The following is a 15,754-nucleotide window of genomic DNA, read 5'->3' as shown; positions in this document are numbered from 1 at the left end:
GCCTTGCTGTTGAAGTGCCATAACGCCTTCTGAATTGAGGAGCAGACTGGTCTGTAAAACGTACGAAGGATGCAAGCGGGTTTGTGCCGGAGGCAGTTTAGTCTGGTGCAGCAGAGTTGACTGTTAAAATCGCAGCTGCTTCCTGCGTAGGCTGTTCGAAAGTGCCTCCAGCCAGCTCTGTTCTCCACTGGTGTTGCCATCTACGGAGAACTGCAGAAACCTGTGTTTTGCCAAAGTAGGCTGCTCTCGTCTTGCAGCCCACTCCGGCTCTGCAGCAGAGGCCGTGTTTGGCGGTCCGTTGCTTTAAGATCCCTAACTGCCTATGCCGTGGCCTTGGTATCTGTTGTTAATCCTTTGGCAGGATATCCCAAGTGCACTTTTTGCTCTGTAAAGGAAGTGTTAGTAGCTCAGAACAGCGCGGATGGCACTTTGTCTCTGTCTGTCAGTGGTCTGCGCATAGTGGAGATGGTCCTGTTTTATGCTGTTCCCTGGACAGCTAAAGGTGTCTCTTTAAAACATTAATAGCTTCAAGTACAGCTGGCAATATGCTGTTTTAATAAGTAGTTTATTCCTGACCTGAAATCTCTTGAAAAGAAATAAAAACACATCTTCCGAAGAAAAGGCGGCTCATTGATGTTTGCTGATTACAGGCAAGTCTCTAACAACAAATTGCTTTAAATAAATAAATAAATTACAGCTCCTTCTTTTGCTCTGTAAATATTATTGCCTTACCATCAGGCACAGAGATGGATGTGTTTGAAATGACTGATCACAGAAATTTTCTGAATGCTGTGACACTTAACTTGCAGTCTCCTTGTTGCTGGTGAGTGGCTTGAAATTTCTGTGGATGGCAACCCGTCAGAACAATGAAATGACAGCACTCTACCACAAGAGAATTTTGTGTAGTCGCTCTTTGTGGATCCCAGTCTTCTTATTGGCCCTCAGCTGTTACCAGCTAGCAAGGCCTGTATTCTTAAAACACGCTACGAACCAAAATCCTATTTATTGCAGTTATTTTTTAATTAACTTAGTGAAAATAATTCATGCAGATCAGACATCCACAGCCAAGAGAGATCAAAGAACCAGCATTGCACCCAGTTAGCCACAATATAGCATATCCTCACCGTAAATTCTCTTTAATATGGTTTTAAGTAACTACAAGAATAATAATCAGGCAAATATATATAGTTTAATTAAACTGAACGGGTTAATGCGATAAAGTAGGTTGGGAAATCATTATGGAGGAGATGACTGTTGTTTTCAGGCTGGTTGAAAGTAAAGGCTTTGTTTCTTTTTATAGCAAACCACTATCCTGGACTCCAGTGCGCTGAAAACTCGTGTGCAGCTCAGCAAAAAGAGACGCCGTCGGGCTCCTATTTCCCACTCCCTTAGAAGAAGCAGAGGGCTGGAGTTTGAAAACAGATTTTCTTTGACGGAAGAACCAGATAATACCTGGATGTTTAAAGATTCCACAGGTATCCCTCAACTATCTGAAATAATTAGCTGTAATCAACTTGGTTGTAAGGGCAGGACTTTCTAAATGAAGTTGCATCAAGATTTAACAATAGCTTCCTTTTCCCACCTCTTGGTCATCCTCTAAACCAAGTCTTGCCCTCCATTCCTTGGAGCCTTTGGGGTGAGGGAAGCTGCAGTAACCAGACGTACAGAAGACCAGGGCGAAGGAGAGCTTTGATGCAATTTCCTTTAGTTTCTGGCTGCTGACTTAAGAGAATTTTGTTTACTGAGAAAATACTGAGTTTAGAAACTGCTATGGTTGGATGCATTCTCTAGCACATTCTTTATATCTAAGCCTGTGTATTATTGATAAGAGCAACTGTAATTGTTCATATTCTGTATGTCCTCATAAATATTCTTTCTTTCTAGCATCTATAAGTAGTACAGGACTAAAGAGGCCTAGTTAAGCATAAATCAACTCCTCCAAATCCTCCTGGCCTCTCCTGTTCCTTAGGATGCAATGAGGAAATGCATCGGGCATTGAAAATCCTTGCTCATGGAAGTGAATGAATGGCTTAATGCACGCACTCATTATAGATCCACAATTTAGTACCCGCAGCACTTTGGTGCTATGTGATATATGCTGCAGATATCCTGATATTCCCTGAGCGGAGGAATTACTGGTGTTGCAGCCTGTTCTTTAGAGAGGCTGGTGATTTTTTGTAACTGAGGGCACCTATTAAAAAAGTCAGTTTTGTACATGCCATTTCTGCTTTCCCTTAAAGCCTATGAATACAGGGAAGAATGTGTGATCCAACTGATCTCTTCCGTAGCCTCCTAATCAACGGAAAGATTGTTATCTGTACGGTGGTTGCTTTGGTGCAGGTCTAACAGACCTAAAATATTTTGAAGATTTACCTTGATAAGAAATGCTGTACTGGAAGCTGGAGTGTAATTATCAACTAAAGACCCAGTGCACGTAAAGCCAACCATACCATTGCATCTTTCCCTGTAGTATGCAGACTTCTGCTACTCAGTCTCTTTGTATCAAAGCCCTGCTTTGAGCAGGGGGTGGACCAGATAACTTTCAGGTGTCTCTTCCAATCTCAGTTAATCTCAGATGATCGCAGAATGTGAGATGTTTAGAAGCACCAGCATTCCTTAAATAAGGAGTACCTGCTGCTCCCTCACCTCTGTCAGCAAGAAATCTTTCTATTGCTGAGTACTTAGTATGTTTGTTGCTTTGGTCTCTATTGAAGCATTGAACCCAGTCTTGAGGTGCAGTAATATTACTGTTAATATATTTTTGAATGGAAGGAGATCTAGAACAAGGTATAGCTGAAAAGCCTGCTGACTAACGTTTTTTTCCCCTCTGCCTTTTTTTTTTTGTAAAACAATTAATTAGAAGAGAAGAAAACTATGCAACAGGAAGATTCTGATGAGGATGACAAGATACAGCATACTGCGAGATCGCCTTCTGTACAAGCTCAGAGACTTCCCGTATTTCCAGGAATGGACCACTCTGTTCTCAAGGTGAACATAGGCAGAACACATCAGATGAGAGTTAGACCAGTTCAGTAGCTGCAGGTGCTCTCTAGGAGTAAAGCTAGGAAATTTTGCTGAAGATGACAATGTTGTTTGAGATGGGTGGGGGTGATGTGTAGAAAAACCTTGCAGTTATCTTTCTCGCTTTTAACTGTTGGTTAGAAATACTAACTGATTTGGAATAAAATTAGCTTCGCAATAGCAAACATGCTTTCAAAACTGCATAGGTTTATAAGGAATCCCTTCACTGATTTCAGGCATGGATTTTTTTGTTTTTATAAATCTGAGTTATTTGTTTTGTATTCCAAAAAAAGTCGGAATGCTACCTTAAAAAGGAGCTCTTTTCTTTATTTTTATCTTTTAGGCCCAACTGCGGAAAAGACAAGAGTCTGAGAGTCCTGGTGAAATAAGTTCTCCTCAGCTGTTCAAATCCCCTAAACCACAACTGCAGCTTGGAACTCCTGGTAGCAGACTGCTGCCCTCCAGTGTAGAGAAGGAGGACAGGTGAGAGACTTCCACCAGTGTCAGAAAGATGCTAATACTCGTTTTGGCGGAAAAAAAAATAATGCAAGTAGGCTTCCCAAGGCTATAGGGGAAATTGTATATTTCTTTTTTTTGTTTCTGTAATGAGTTTTCATAATTAAAGAATAAAGAGTATTTTTTTAATATCTTAGGTCAGAAGAAAAGTCTCCTCAGTGGCTGAAGGAGCTGAAATCAAAGAAGAGACAGAGCCATTATGAGAATCAGGTTTGAAAAGGTACCTTCCGACAGAAAGAGGGGCTTTGCTAAGCGAAAGTATGCAGTGATAAAAACACGGGTGGAAAACGTTTCCTTAATGTGTCAGTATAACAACTCTGTAAGCATAAACATTAAAACAGACTTACCCAGGAATGTAAGGTAATTCTGTGTTGAGGCAGAATTCGGAGCAGGTTTCGTAGAAGTGAAGTTTCAATTCCCAGGTGATACAGTTTCACTGATTCTCTGCAGATAACTTTATTTTAACAACACTCGGTCTGTTTGTGCTGCCATTTCATAGTGCTGCCATCAAGCGAGCACATTGAATAACGGGCTGGCACACATTTTGTAAACCTTGGCGTATGTCGTTTCAGCAGTATTCTGGGCAGCTCTTGAGCATTTAGCACATTGAATAGGACGAGACCAGGACGACACTACAACAGTAATATGCATTTGTGGGGGCTTTCCTGTTACAGACACTGAGAGGGGTCTGAGTGCTTCCTTGACCATGTCATACCAGTACTTTAATTGCTTCTGTTTTTTCTTTCCAGAGAGTGATTCTAACTAGAAGAAGATAAAGAAGTTTAACAGAAGCCTTAACTCATCTGAACCTAAAATTCACATGTCATGTTGCTGCTGTTTGCTTCCTGCCTCAACTGCTATGTGCATGGTGCCTTCCTGTTTTGTGGAGAAAGCTGCTTAATATTCATAGTCAAATACAAAGCTGTATCTTTTCAGATATGGGAGGAGAGTCACTTTAGACCTGCCTGGAAGAAGAACTGGTGGTTCATAGTTAGCGCTTCAGAAAGTCTTCAAAGATTGTAATATTTGATCTAGGAGTGCTGTGCACCAGAAAAGTCCCCTCGCTGTTGAACAAAGACTGCATTTCTATGTAGGTGTTCAGCAACTCGGAAGTATGACTTTTGGTAGATGTGTCAGGTGTAAGGCTTTGTGTTTGTTTATGAAAATAACAATTTTAATCAAATTTATCTTTTTTTGTGGAAAAAATAGTAAGCTCCTATTTAGAATGAAGTTTGTGGAAAGTGAGAGTGAAAGAACAAATCATGTTTACTGCCATATTGAAAAAGGAAACTTGATTATTTTTTGTAAAATGTATTTTTGATTGGCTTATATTTACATGTGATCTGCTGACCTAGCAGATGAATATAATTTTTAGATGAACAAAATGTTAACTTTTGTCACTCTTGAAATGGTATATTCTGTGTTTTGTCAGCATGTGGAATAATTGCTTCATCGGAATGTCTTTCCTAAAAAGGATCAAGCAATAATGTCAACCAGTTCTCTTTAAAAAAAAAAAATGTAAATACTGTTTTTATAACAAAAAAGGAAGGGAAGAGGGAGGATGTTACACTCATATCAGGGTTCCAGTTAATTGCTGAATGTCACTTTAATAGCAGTTTGGATAGTCCCACTTCATATTTTTATTCGTTAATCTGTAAATACCAGGTTTAAGTTTTTATTTTTATGCTGATTTTGTGGGATAACCTAAATGTGATCTTCAGTTTCTGAGATTATTTACTTTTCTTCTTTTGGTAAGACTGATGTTATAATAGCGGTATAGATATCTCATGCATAACACGGGTGTGATGAATATCACTAATATCTCAAATATGTTAGTATCTTTGAATACAGATTCTGAAATACCAACCAAGATGTCCATTTAAGACATACTTTATTCTTTCCCCAAATAAGTGCTCTTTTCAGTAAACCTTTAAAGATGTAGCCCAACGAGGGAGGTTGTTCTGTTGCATCAGTATTCCTCCCGACTCGACTAAGAAAGCAGCAACATAGAAAAACGCAGCGAGAGCGGAGCGCCCTCCTCCCCTGGGGCCCTCCTGCAGCGAGGGCTGGGCAGAGCCCCAAAGCCGCGTGGGACAGCGCGGCGGCCGTGGGGCTGGAGCGCGAGCAGATGCTGCTCCTTGCGTTGCACCTCCCGTGTCCTGCTGATGGGCTTCTCTAGATATTAAAGATAAAGCACCAGCACTTGAACTCGTTTTCCTTTTTTTCTTATGATCAGCGTTTCGGAAAGCTTGATTTACGTGGGGTTACCACAGTGGTGCATCTGCTAGCCAGAGTGGCATGCCTGGTCTGCTGTCTATCAGGCTTGTAGCTGCCAAAACCATGTGCCAATTCTTCTCATGGAGGAGTCACAGATGAGGTGATTTTTAGTCCCAGTCTGCTCGTAGGAAATAACAGCAGTATGTCAGGAGACAAGTCCCATATGTGCATCTCTCCTAGATTTAGTTCCGATAGCTCCCTGTACTTAATGGAGATGAAATGAATACATTTCTCTTATGTAAAAAAATCTTTACTTGCTGCTTTGCCTATTTCACATCAGAGCTGTTGCCACCATTACAGTTTTACGGCCCCTTCTGTTACCAATTAAGAAATGATCACCCAAGATTTCTGCCAAGTGTTTCATTCTGCGTGGCTTTTAACTCTGGGCGATGGGAGATGGGCTTCCATTTGAATGCAGCCGACCACCATTAAAGAGCTACTCTTAGCTAATTTTAAAATGTTGCACATATTTTCTTCCCTCCTCTTTAGATGATGGTGGAAAAGGCGACTCTTTAAGATAAGCTTTGCATATGTGTCTTTTGGGATACTTTTGTTATGGCAGCACTGGCGGTGTACCATCGGTTGTATACCACGTGCGACACACGCTTTGGTCAGCCCTGAGCAGCAGGGTTCGTAGGTGTGAGAGAAGAATGATGATTGCTTTTCTTACCCAGATGAAGTGGGGCTTACTTTAAACAGTATCGAGAAATTGGGTAAATTCCCCTTGCTTACGAGAATATTTACACAGGCTTGATTTTCGAATTCAGCAGGTTGACAGTGTTGCATTACCAATGGTTGGAGGATTTACTGGTTCTTGCTCTAATAAATGAAGGCCAGAAATTCTGTAGCTGCAGTGTTTGCTCTGTGTTTGAGGAAACTGAGGGGATTAATACTAGGTTTCCACAAAGCCCTTTGAATGTGTATGCATTTCCACATCTGCTTGGACAATGCACTGAAACTTACTGTATTTAGTAGTTTAACCTACTACTGAGAAATGTTTAATGCTTAAATGTCTAATTAAAAAGCATCTTTAGAATGTTATTGAATGGGAAAGTGTTTTTTCTGCTCTATTATTTCTTTATATTGTACATGGATTAAATATCTATTTCCTTCCTTTCAGGTTATCACTATGTAATAAAAGATCTATAAATATGTTATTACTTCTTAAATGATAGAACATACTGTAATACACTTTATACAATTCTGTTTTAATTCCAAATAATGCTTGTTGAATTTTTTATGCTTTTACTTTCGTTGCCACATATTTTTTTTCCTGTTAATATGAGATGGGAGTGAGCTCTGAGCTTCAGCACTTTCTCGTTATGCTTTTTCATTAATTACTGGAACCTGTCTTAGAGCAGGTTTTGGCTCTTGTCCTAACAGTGTCTGAGTAATAACAAACGTGATGGAGATCCTGGCCCCTCCTCGTGGAGTGCAGTGCCCTCCTCCCTTCCCTTACAGCTGCTCTGCTTTTTTTGCTAACTTAAAAAGCTTCTTCAGTAATGTTTTTTAGAAGTGAAAGTACATGGTTTGTGGGATTTAGAAATACTTCTTTTCTGATTGCACTTTTCTCTCGTTATTACCAAATCCTCCCTCTGTTTTAGTTTGTCATTTGAGGATGTACACAGCTGTTCTGTTTCTTTTTATTGGAATCCCCAGTTGCGGATTTCTTCCTTTTTATTTTTCTGTTTGCAAATTCACCTCTTCAAGGTCTGTGTAGCTTTAATTTGAGTCCTTTAATTTGAGTAGCTGTTCAGTCTTGCTGCTTTGGTTTTACTTCCTGCAGAGAAAGTGCAACGTTTCTGTTCTTCAGCCTTTGAAGTCTGAAACCTTTTTATAAAGCGGCCTTATAGGAATTAACCCCCCCACCTTTGTGCTTGCACAAAAGTTTGCTTTACCCCCTCTTATTTGTTTGCAAACAATTATTGGCAAACAGTTAAGTGCACTACCTGTCAGATTTATGAATGCAAACTGTTAATGGTCCATTTCATCTGGAGCAGCAGCATCCGTTAGTTTATAATCTTTAGTACTTGAGCAAACACACTGAAATATGCCTCCTGTCTTAGGTATTAAACTGAGGATGCGGTCTGACGTCAAGGTGTTAAATGGAGAGCTGAGATACCAGAATAGCTTAGTGGGGATCAGGGCAGTTCTTAGACTATATCGTATAAATAGTTTTAAATACAATGCTTTAAAAGTCTGTGCCCCAGTAAAAGGCACTTCTGTCTCTACAACTTTTTCCCCTTACTACGAAAAAAGTCTGTTGCTGATACTACGGTATTATTGCCCTTAGTGTTACCGCACGGGGGAAGCGAGAGCACCTTTGGCAGGCATTTGACTTGATCCTCTGGAGCCAGGGAACGGCATATCCAGAGCTCCTGTGGGCCCAGCCCCAGTGTGCTCTGTGTTGTGGTACCCCGGATGCGGTCGGAGTGAGTCCGTGGAGGAGAGCAGGATTGCCAGCACGGACGAGCCTGTATCTGGTTTGTGGAAAATTGTGAGGTCAGGTGAACGTGGTATTTTGGGAGATGGCAGTGTGTTCCACACGCGGTGTGGTGGGAGCGGTTTGATGATCGCCTGCTGCAGGTACCTGACTTCGAACAGTAAAACTGCGCTTTCTCCTGGCACGGCTTGTTTTGCTGGGCGGTGGGGTGGGTGTTTCAGCGTGCTGCCACGCAGTGTGGCTCTTCCGCAGAAGCTGCATCCAGGTACGGAAGCTCCTGGAGCCGTGTTTTCAGCACTGTTACTGCTGTCGCCAAGCCAGCCCCCGTGAACGGAACAAACGATGCCAGTAAAAGCGCGGTGGTGTCGCCGCGACTGTGCTCGCATGAAGATGACGCTGTTGGTCAGAGATCGCCGTCTTCGCCTTCCTGAAGGACGCTTGCGCAAGCCCACGGCGCAGACGCAGCAAAGCAGCGGGCAGCCCACCCCGCGTCCGGGGTGTGACGGCTCTGCGGGATAAGTCGCCCCAGCCGCTGCCGTCGGGGCAAGTGCGGGGGGTGGAGGTCTCGCTGTCCTCAAATAGAAGCGGTGTGAAGGAAAAGCAGATGTTTGTTTTCTCATGGACTCCAGCTCTGCGCTCGTGAGAGCTGTCAGTTGTTGGTTTTCCCAGATCTTCATGTGAATTAAAGGAACAAAGGAGCTTTTTGGTAGGCCAGGACTTTTGGGGCAGAAACCAGCCTCGTGGAGCTTTAACGTGGATTTGGGGATGCGGTGTTCTGAGCGGGGACTGCAGGGTCCGGGAACCTCTGGTCCAACCTGGTTCTGCCCGCGCTGGTGCGAGTGGAGGGTGAACGGTGGGCGTCCTTTCTGAGGTGGGGTTCGAAAGAGCTGGTCATGGTGAGCACTGCCCTGAGCACGCCCAGCCGCCCGCGGCCCCCTCTCCCCCTCCCGCGGCCGGCCTCAGCTCGAAATATTTTCACAAAAATGCCATCTGAAATAACTTGATTCTTCTGGTGGGATTGGAGGAGGAGGAGAGACAACGTCTAGTGTCTCACGGATTTTTCTCTTTCCATATTAAACATGATGGTGTCAAGCCTGTTTTTAAAGGAGCTATTGTATAGATTAAAATTTTATATCGTTCCACGTAATCTTATAGAATATGTAAATATGGGTCACAATAAATATATTGTGCTGTGGGAAAAATGTTGTACTACGTAGTTTCCTAAGTAATACAGATATTCTGGCTGTTGTGTATTGTACTGTACAATTACGATTCAAGTTTAGCTTTACCAGATATTAAGAAAAAAATCTGTTTCCTAACAGTATACCCTAAGCATTTCTCAAAGGGATTTAAGAGGCTGACAGCAAAAGGAAATTGAGTTCTGTTAGGAAGACAAATCAACGAGATCTAGTGCCCCTTCTGTCATGTTTTTGCAATTGCCTTATCAATGTGCAAGATCCGTGAGTTTGGGAAAGGAAGATTGACGGGCACTGCAGCCCCTACAGAGGTAAGTGTAATGGGGACGCGGGCGAGGAATGGACTGGTAAGAAAAATTCTGTATTTCTAATCTGTTGAAAACAGATGCTATCGTGTTTGGTAAAAGACACAATCCATTCCACGCTCTCCTTTGAGTCCTCCTCCTGTGCAGAAGTGGTTCTATATTTTACAGCCAAGCAGTTTTGTATTCAAAGAAAAGATGAAAATGTGAAAAGGACCGGCAAGAGAAATGGACTATATGGAACCGCTCCCTGTGCTGGGGCCTTCATAGGTCCAAAACGTCATTTGACTAGTGACGGCAAATGCTGTTGGGCTGCACCGGCTGCCAGTTGCGCTTCATGTTTCGCTTTACGTCACTGAGACCCTATCCCACCCCACCTCGACTCCCGCGTGTCGGAGCTGCGCAGCAGGGGAGGCAAATCTCCTTTGGAGGCGATTTGTCTCGTCCTTCGTCAGAAACTGCAGCGACGTGAAAAAGAGTCGGTTGGAGCGCAGCGCTGCACCAGCCAGCGTGCGGATCGTCTCTGTCGTACCGGGCTTGGCGCATCGCCCCCGCTCTGCGCTGGGGCCCAGCCTCCCCAGGAAAGCCGCCGGCGTGGCCGTACGCCCGAGCCGGGATGGGGGGGAAGAGCCGTGCATAAACGGCTCTAATGTCTGGTCCGGTAGAGCAAACGGCAGCAGAGAGCCCCATCCGGGCGCCCTCGCGGGCGGGACAGGTTTCCGGCCGTCTGCCAATTCGACAAACTTCAAGTTGTCCAATCTGGCCAAGCGGGGTAGCTTTTTGGCCATTTTGGTAAATGTTCCCTGTGTAGTTCTGGTCTCAAGATGAGGCACGCGCAGAGCAGGCAGAAAACCCCGCGAGAGCAGCACTAAATGGAGGTGTGTGTAGGTTGAGTGTTCCCTAAAGAGGAGGGGATCGAGCCCACTACCAGCGAAGTAAAATGCTCTCAGCTTGGCTTCTGGTGTGGGAGGAGTGCCTTTCCCCCGATAGGTCATGCTTTGCCTGTAAAGGTGGATGAACCCGTGTTCGAGGCACTGGGCTCCCAAAGACCCTGCTCGTCTCCTTGAGCCCAGGGCAGTGCCTGTGCGGTGCTCCCAGCAAACACGCAGGGTGGGAGATGAACTGGGGTGCAAAGAAGGAAAAGGGGCTTAATGGAGAAAACCTTCCTGATGAGGGTCAGAGCTGAGGTGAGAACCCGAATCTCGAGTGCCCGTCCTGCTCCCTTGCCGTGCTTCCAGCAGAGCTCCCGGGAGTTGACACCGGCCCCGCTTCTCGTCTTGCGTTTGAGCCCAAACAAGCTGTAAATATTTTGCATGGTTTTTTTGCTTTGCGCTGTGCTTGGTTTCTAAGCTAAACCCTCCCGTTAACTGCTGATGGGAGAGTTTTCCAGAGAACCTGGCAAGAAGCAGCGTGAACGTGCTGATGTGAATTTCTACGTTAATCTTCTGTAAATCGAGTGGCACATTTTTAAGGGACAGCCGGGAGAAATCTGAATAACGTTTCCATAGCACGCTGCGAGCCCGCGCTATTGAGATGAAATCTCATGGATGGAATTCAGTAGACGCAGCTGCTGTATCAGCGTCCAAATAATGTGCTGTTCTGTTCAGAAGCAACCCATAAATAGCAGGGCTGCCCGCGCCGGCCGGCAGAGCGGAACCTCGCCGGGAGAGGTAGCGGCGGCACTGCTTGGACTGGAAGGGGCTTTAAAAAAGAATTAGCATGTCTGAGTCGAGGTCTCAGAGCGAACGTTTTGCTAATGCTTGGCGAGAAGTGCTGCAGGGTTTTGATTAAGGACGCCAGTCAAACTCGGTTTCTTTTATTCGTCTGCTATTAACCTCCCGACAAGCCCTTGCGTTAGCGTGGCGAGAGCAGACGGGGGAGGCTTGTTCCGACGGGGTTTCCTATTCGAGTAGGAACTTTGTGAGATGTTCCTGGAGAGCAAGGAGGGGGCTCTCGCTGCCTCCTCCCAGCCAACGCGGCGGCAGCGGCTCCAGCTGCCGGGGCTGGTGCCCCCCGGGACGCTGGGCTGCGGGAGCAAGGGAGAGCCGTCAGATTTACGTTAGTGGGGAAAGATGTCAGCAGCTGGAAGCTGAAAGCCAGCAAATTCCTGCTGGAAACAAAGGACAGGCTTTTAGACGTGAATTTAATGAGCAACTGGGCGAGCTGCCCAGGGCCAGAGAGGGATCCCGTGTCACTTGGAAGATGGCTCGGTTCGGTCATGGGCTCTTGGCCCCACGGTGATGCCCGGGTGAGGATGCCCACGTGCAGGAGGGAGAGGAGGATGGATAACGGAGCGCTTCCTTCTAGCCTGGACATCCCTGGGGATTTACAGCTGCTGCTGTCGGGGGGAACTGTATTAACTTTCGCTACCTGTTCCCATGCCGGCTTCATCCTTTCTATTTTATTAAGCACTTCATAATTTAAAGGCTGATACCGCACATAAAAGTGATGCTGTTTTAACCTCCTACAATTTGGGTTTTCCAGGCACAATGACTGAGCAGCAAAGTCCCCCCGAGCAGATGGCGACTGGGGAGGGTGCTGGCGAGCGAGCTGGCAATTACAAGGTATACTGGGGCCAACTGGTTACGGACGGACTTCGGGTGATGCTGTAGGTCACCGTGCGTTGCAGTGTGCAGTGCCAGACACCAGGCTGGTACCGGTGTCAAAACGCTGCAGGTTGTGCTGGGGAAGCAAGCAGCCTCCGGCTCTCTTAACGCAGCAGCGTGTTGGTGTCAGTGCTCTGGTAAATCTGCTCCTCGCCCACCGAGCCGAGTGCGCGGGGCTGCGGGCCGGGGAGGGAGGCTTCCTCCGGGGGATTTGCTGCTGCCTGGCAGGAGGAGACGCTGCTCGCTGCGTTTGTGGCTGCCAAGTACATTCGCCTGGCAGTCTGGTGTGCAGCTGCGCAGCGTTTTAATCCAGGAGATAAAGTATCCCGTCACGGCGGGGATCGGCTGTAGGTTTGAGCAGTGAAATTCCTTATGCATTTTTTTAGGTTATAATTCTTACGCTCGTAGGTTGGTTAGAGGTAAATCAGCTGCGGGTGCTGCAATGGCTGCAGCCCTTCCCGCAGCTCGGGAAGCTGGGCAAAGCCGCTCCTGGACGGGGAGGGCTGGAGGTGGGAGCAGATCCTGCAAATGGGGAAAAGAGGTGCCAGGAGCTTCGGCTGCTTGTGGCTTTGGGTGGAAAGAAGTTCCTGAGGACCACGGGTGTCACCTCTGTCCCTTGATACCCCCATCACGCAGTGTCTGCAGGAGGCTCTGGGGGTTTCAGCTGGGACCCCCTTAGGGCAGGGGCCGGGGGGTGCGTGGCCGCACGCGTGTGCAGCCTGGCTGCCGTGACCCTCCCGGTCCCCGAGTCGTGCCGGGCACCCTGGACCCTGCTCCCACTGCACCCTGGCCACTGGCACTGGCTCGAACGCGTCCTGCAGCTCAGCCCCGCAGCCCTGCCGAGGTCCCGGGGAGGCGTTGGGGTCTCTGCACCTGGCAGGGTTTAGAGGAGAACACCGAAAAATGAGCTTGGGCCAGGCCAGGCCAGGGGAACTAATGGATCTGGAGGGAGCAGTGAGGAGGAAACGACGGGCTGTGACCGGGCTGTGACCAGGCTGTGGGCAGGAGACGGCAGCCCACGGCCCTGGAGGTCTCTTAGCACAAGTCCTCTGCATTTTTGATGCAGTGTTTGAGCTGGTCAGCTTGTTTTCAGCCTGCCACGGATGAAATATCAGGCTGCGTTTTACCGAGCAAACATCTTTGGCCAATACCCGGCTGTGGAGCAAAGCCTGGGAGCCGTCTGTCGGGCAGAGGCAGGTGGCAGGATCCAGCTCTGCCGCAGGAGAGGAGCGATGTCGGCAGGGATGGAGGGGACGCAGCCGGAGCATTTGCCAAGGGGGGGCCCTGCACCAGTGCAGGGTGCTTCCCCCCGCGTGGCTGCAGCAGCAGCCGACGGCGTCTCTCCCCGCTTTAGATCACGATCTACGAGCTGGAGAATTTCCAGGGGAAGAAGTGCGAGCTGACGGAGGAGCTCCACAACATCACCGAGAAAGAGCTGGAGAAGGTGGGCTCCATCCAGGTGGAGTCTGGCCCGTAAGTCCGGGGTGCGGAGGACGGACAAGCCCCGGGGTGGGGAGGCAGGGAGAGCATCCCCCACCTCCCGCTCACGGGGAGCAGCAGTGCTGCCTCGTGCTGGGGTGCTCCCCCGGTGCGGGGGTGGCCGTGCCATCCCCGACCCCCCGGTCCCGCAGGTGGCTGGGCTTCGAGCGGCAAGCCTTCGCCGGGGAGCAGTTCGTGCTGGAGAAGGGGGACTACCCGCGCTGGGACTCCTGGTCCAACAGCCGCAGCAGCGACAGCCTGATGTCCGTCCGTCCCCTCCAGATCGTGAGTAGCGGCTGCGTTGGGGTGTCTGTGCCCCGGGGACAAGCAGCGAGGCTGCAGCAATGGGGTCTGCCAGGCTGGGAGGGTCCTGGGGGCTGGGGTCGCGCAGGCACCCTGACCCGTGCTTCCCCCCAGGACAGCCCCGACCACAAGATCCACCTCTTTGAGAACGTGGGCTACACGGGGCGGAAGATGGAGATCGTGGACGATGACGTCCCCAGCCTCTGGGCCCACGGCTTCCAGGACCGCGTGGCCAGCGTCAGGGCCCTGAACGGAACGTAAGGACGGGGGCACCGGGGGCACGCGGGGCACCCCGACAAGGTCCCGTCCCGTGGCGCTGCGGGGTGGTGGCAGGGATGCCTGGCACAGCCACTACAGCAGGGACGCGGCAGCTGTCCCCACGATGCTGCTCATGCCCATCGTGTCCCCTGGGCCGTAGGGAGTGACGGGGACCGGGGCAGCGTCCCTAGGGCTGTGTGATGGCTCCATGTCCTGTCCCAAACAGCGGGGCACTGCTGCAAGCCGTGGTCCGTTCTCCACCCTGGGCTGGCCATCACCTCCCAGCACGATGGCATCTCCCACCCAGGCTCTGCAGCCGCAGCCTTGTTCCGGCAGCGATGCTCGGTGCCAGTGGAGCGGTGGCCCTGGGCAGCGCTGCAGAGCATCGCGTGGCTGCGGCGAGCAGAGTCACCAGCGCTGCCGCGGCCTCTGTTATGGGGATGCTGCCCTCCCATTCTGCCCGGAGAGGAGCCGGGGGGCAACGTGCCCACTGCGGGGGGCTGCAGCGGGGTGGCTGGAGCTGACCCGGGGCACTGCTGAGCGCTGCCTCCATCCCCTGCAGGTGGGTGGGCTACGAGTACCCCGGGTACCGGGGCCGCCAGCACGTCTTCGAGAAGGGGGAGTACCGCCACTGGAACGAGTGGGACGCCAACCAGCCCCTCATCCAGTCCGTGCGCCGCGTGCGGGACCAGCAGTGGCACCAGCGGGGCTCCTTCGAGAACAGCTGAGGGACGCCCCGGCCCCGCGCTGCCCCCGCTGCCACCCGTGCCAGGGGCTGGCCACCGTGATGCCACCGGCTGATGCCGTGACCTTGTTGGTGTTTTTTTGTGCAAAAACCTCAATAAAGCTCTGAGCTGGAGGCTGCCGGGGGCCTGCCTGGTCCGGGGCCAGGGTCGTGCTCGGGGCGGGGGGACTGCAGCGAGCGGAGCCGCAGTCCGGGGCTGGTGGGACGCGGATGGGTGCATGGCAGCTCCCCTAGCACCTCCTGTGCAGAGCGAGTATTCACAGCGTTATATAAAGGCTGCAGTTTTCCAAAAATAACCCCCGGTGGTGCCGCGGCGCGGTGCTGGCGTGGCCGGGGGTGCTGGCGTGGCCGGGGGTGTGGAGCCGTGTGGGGGCGAGCCCTGCGCCGGGGGCAGCCCAGCCCGGGGGGTGGTGTGGGGCTCTCGGCAAGGGTTTTTCTTGTGACTCTGCCCCTTCTCAAAACACCCCCCTGGGCCGGGGCAGCTCTGCTCGTGGCTCTTTCCCCAGCCCTGCCTGCTCCGCTGCGGGAGGGCGTCCAGCCCAAAGGGCACGGTGGCGGCTGGGGGGTCCTGGGGGACTCGGGCAGCCTCAGGGGCGGTGAGGCTGGGG

General features: G+C 49.5%; 2 protein-coding genes across 3 annotated transcripts in view; both read left to right on the top strand.

The window, feature by feature from the left end:
* Positions 1 to 6,855, top strand: part of LOC142090118 (uncharacterized protein KIAA1671 homolog) — a 50,009-nt gene extending 43,154 nt beyond the window's left edge. For both annotated transcript variants that reach the window (XM_075167506.1, XM_075167507.1), the window contains exons 4-8: positions 1,301 to 1,475; positions 2,861 to 2,988; positions 3,365 to 3,504; positions 3,675 to 3,757; positions 4,287 to 6,855. In XM_075167506.1, the coding sequence (XP_075023607.1) occupies positions 1,301 to 1,475; positions 2,861 to 2,988; positions 3,365 to 3,504; positions 3,675 to 3,753 (522 nt within the window). In that variant the 3' untranslated portion in view covers positions 3,754 to 3,757; positions 4,287 to 6,855. The remainder of the gene's footprint in view (positions 1 to 1,300; positions 1,476 to 2,860; positions 2,989 to 3,364; positions 3,505 to 3,674; positions 3,758 to 4,286) is intronic.
* Positions 6,856 to 7,115: 260 nt separating this feature from the next.
* Positions 7,116 to 15,260, top strand: CRYBB3 (crystallin beta B3). Its single transcript, XM_075167508.1, has 6 exons — positions 7,116 to 9,764; positions 12,240 to 12,319; positions 13,716 to 13,834; positions 13,993 to 14,125; positions 14,258 to 14,400; positions 14,964 to 15,260. Exons 2-6 carry the CDS (start codon positions 12,245 to 12,247, stop codon positions 15,127 to 15,129), a joined length of 636 nt encoding a protein of 211 aa, XP_075023609.1. The 5' UTR covers positions 7,116 to 9,764; positions 12,240 to 12,244; the 3' UTR covers positions 15,130 to 15,260.
* The last annotated feature ends 494 nt before the right edge of the window (positions 15,261 to 15,754 follow it).

The sequence above is a fragment of the Calonectris borealis genome, chromosome 18, assembly GCF_964195595.1.
Source record: "Calonectris borealis chromosome 18, bCalBor7.hap1.2, whole genome shotgun sequence".
NCBI lineage: Eukaryota > Metazoa > Chordata > Aves > Procellariiformes > Procellariidae > Calonectris > Calonectris borealis.
Note: the sequence above shows the minus strand (reverse complement) of the source record. Positions and strands in the feature narration are given on the sequence as shown.

Coding starts and splice junctions, on each gene's coding strand:
- CRYBB3 (XM_075167508.1), top strand. CDS start 12,245: ATGACTGAGCAGCAAAGTCCCCCCGAGCAGATGGCGACTGGGGAGGGT. Junction 13,835..13,992: donor ATCCAGGTGGAGTCTGGCCC/GTAAGTCCGGGG, acceptor CCGGTCCCGCAG/GTGGCTGGGCTTCGAGCGGC. Junction 14,401..14,963: donor GTCAGGGCCCTGAACGGAAC/GTAAGGACGGGG, acceptor CATCCCCTGCAG/GTGGGTGGGCTACGAGTACC.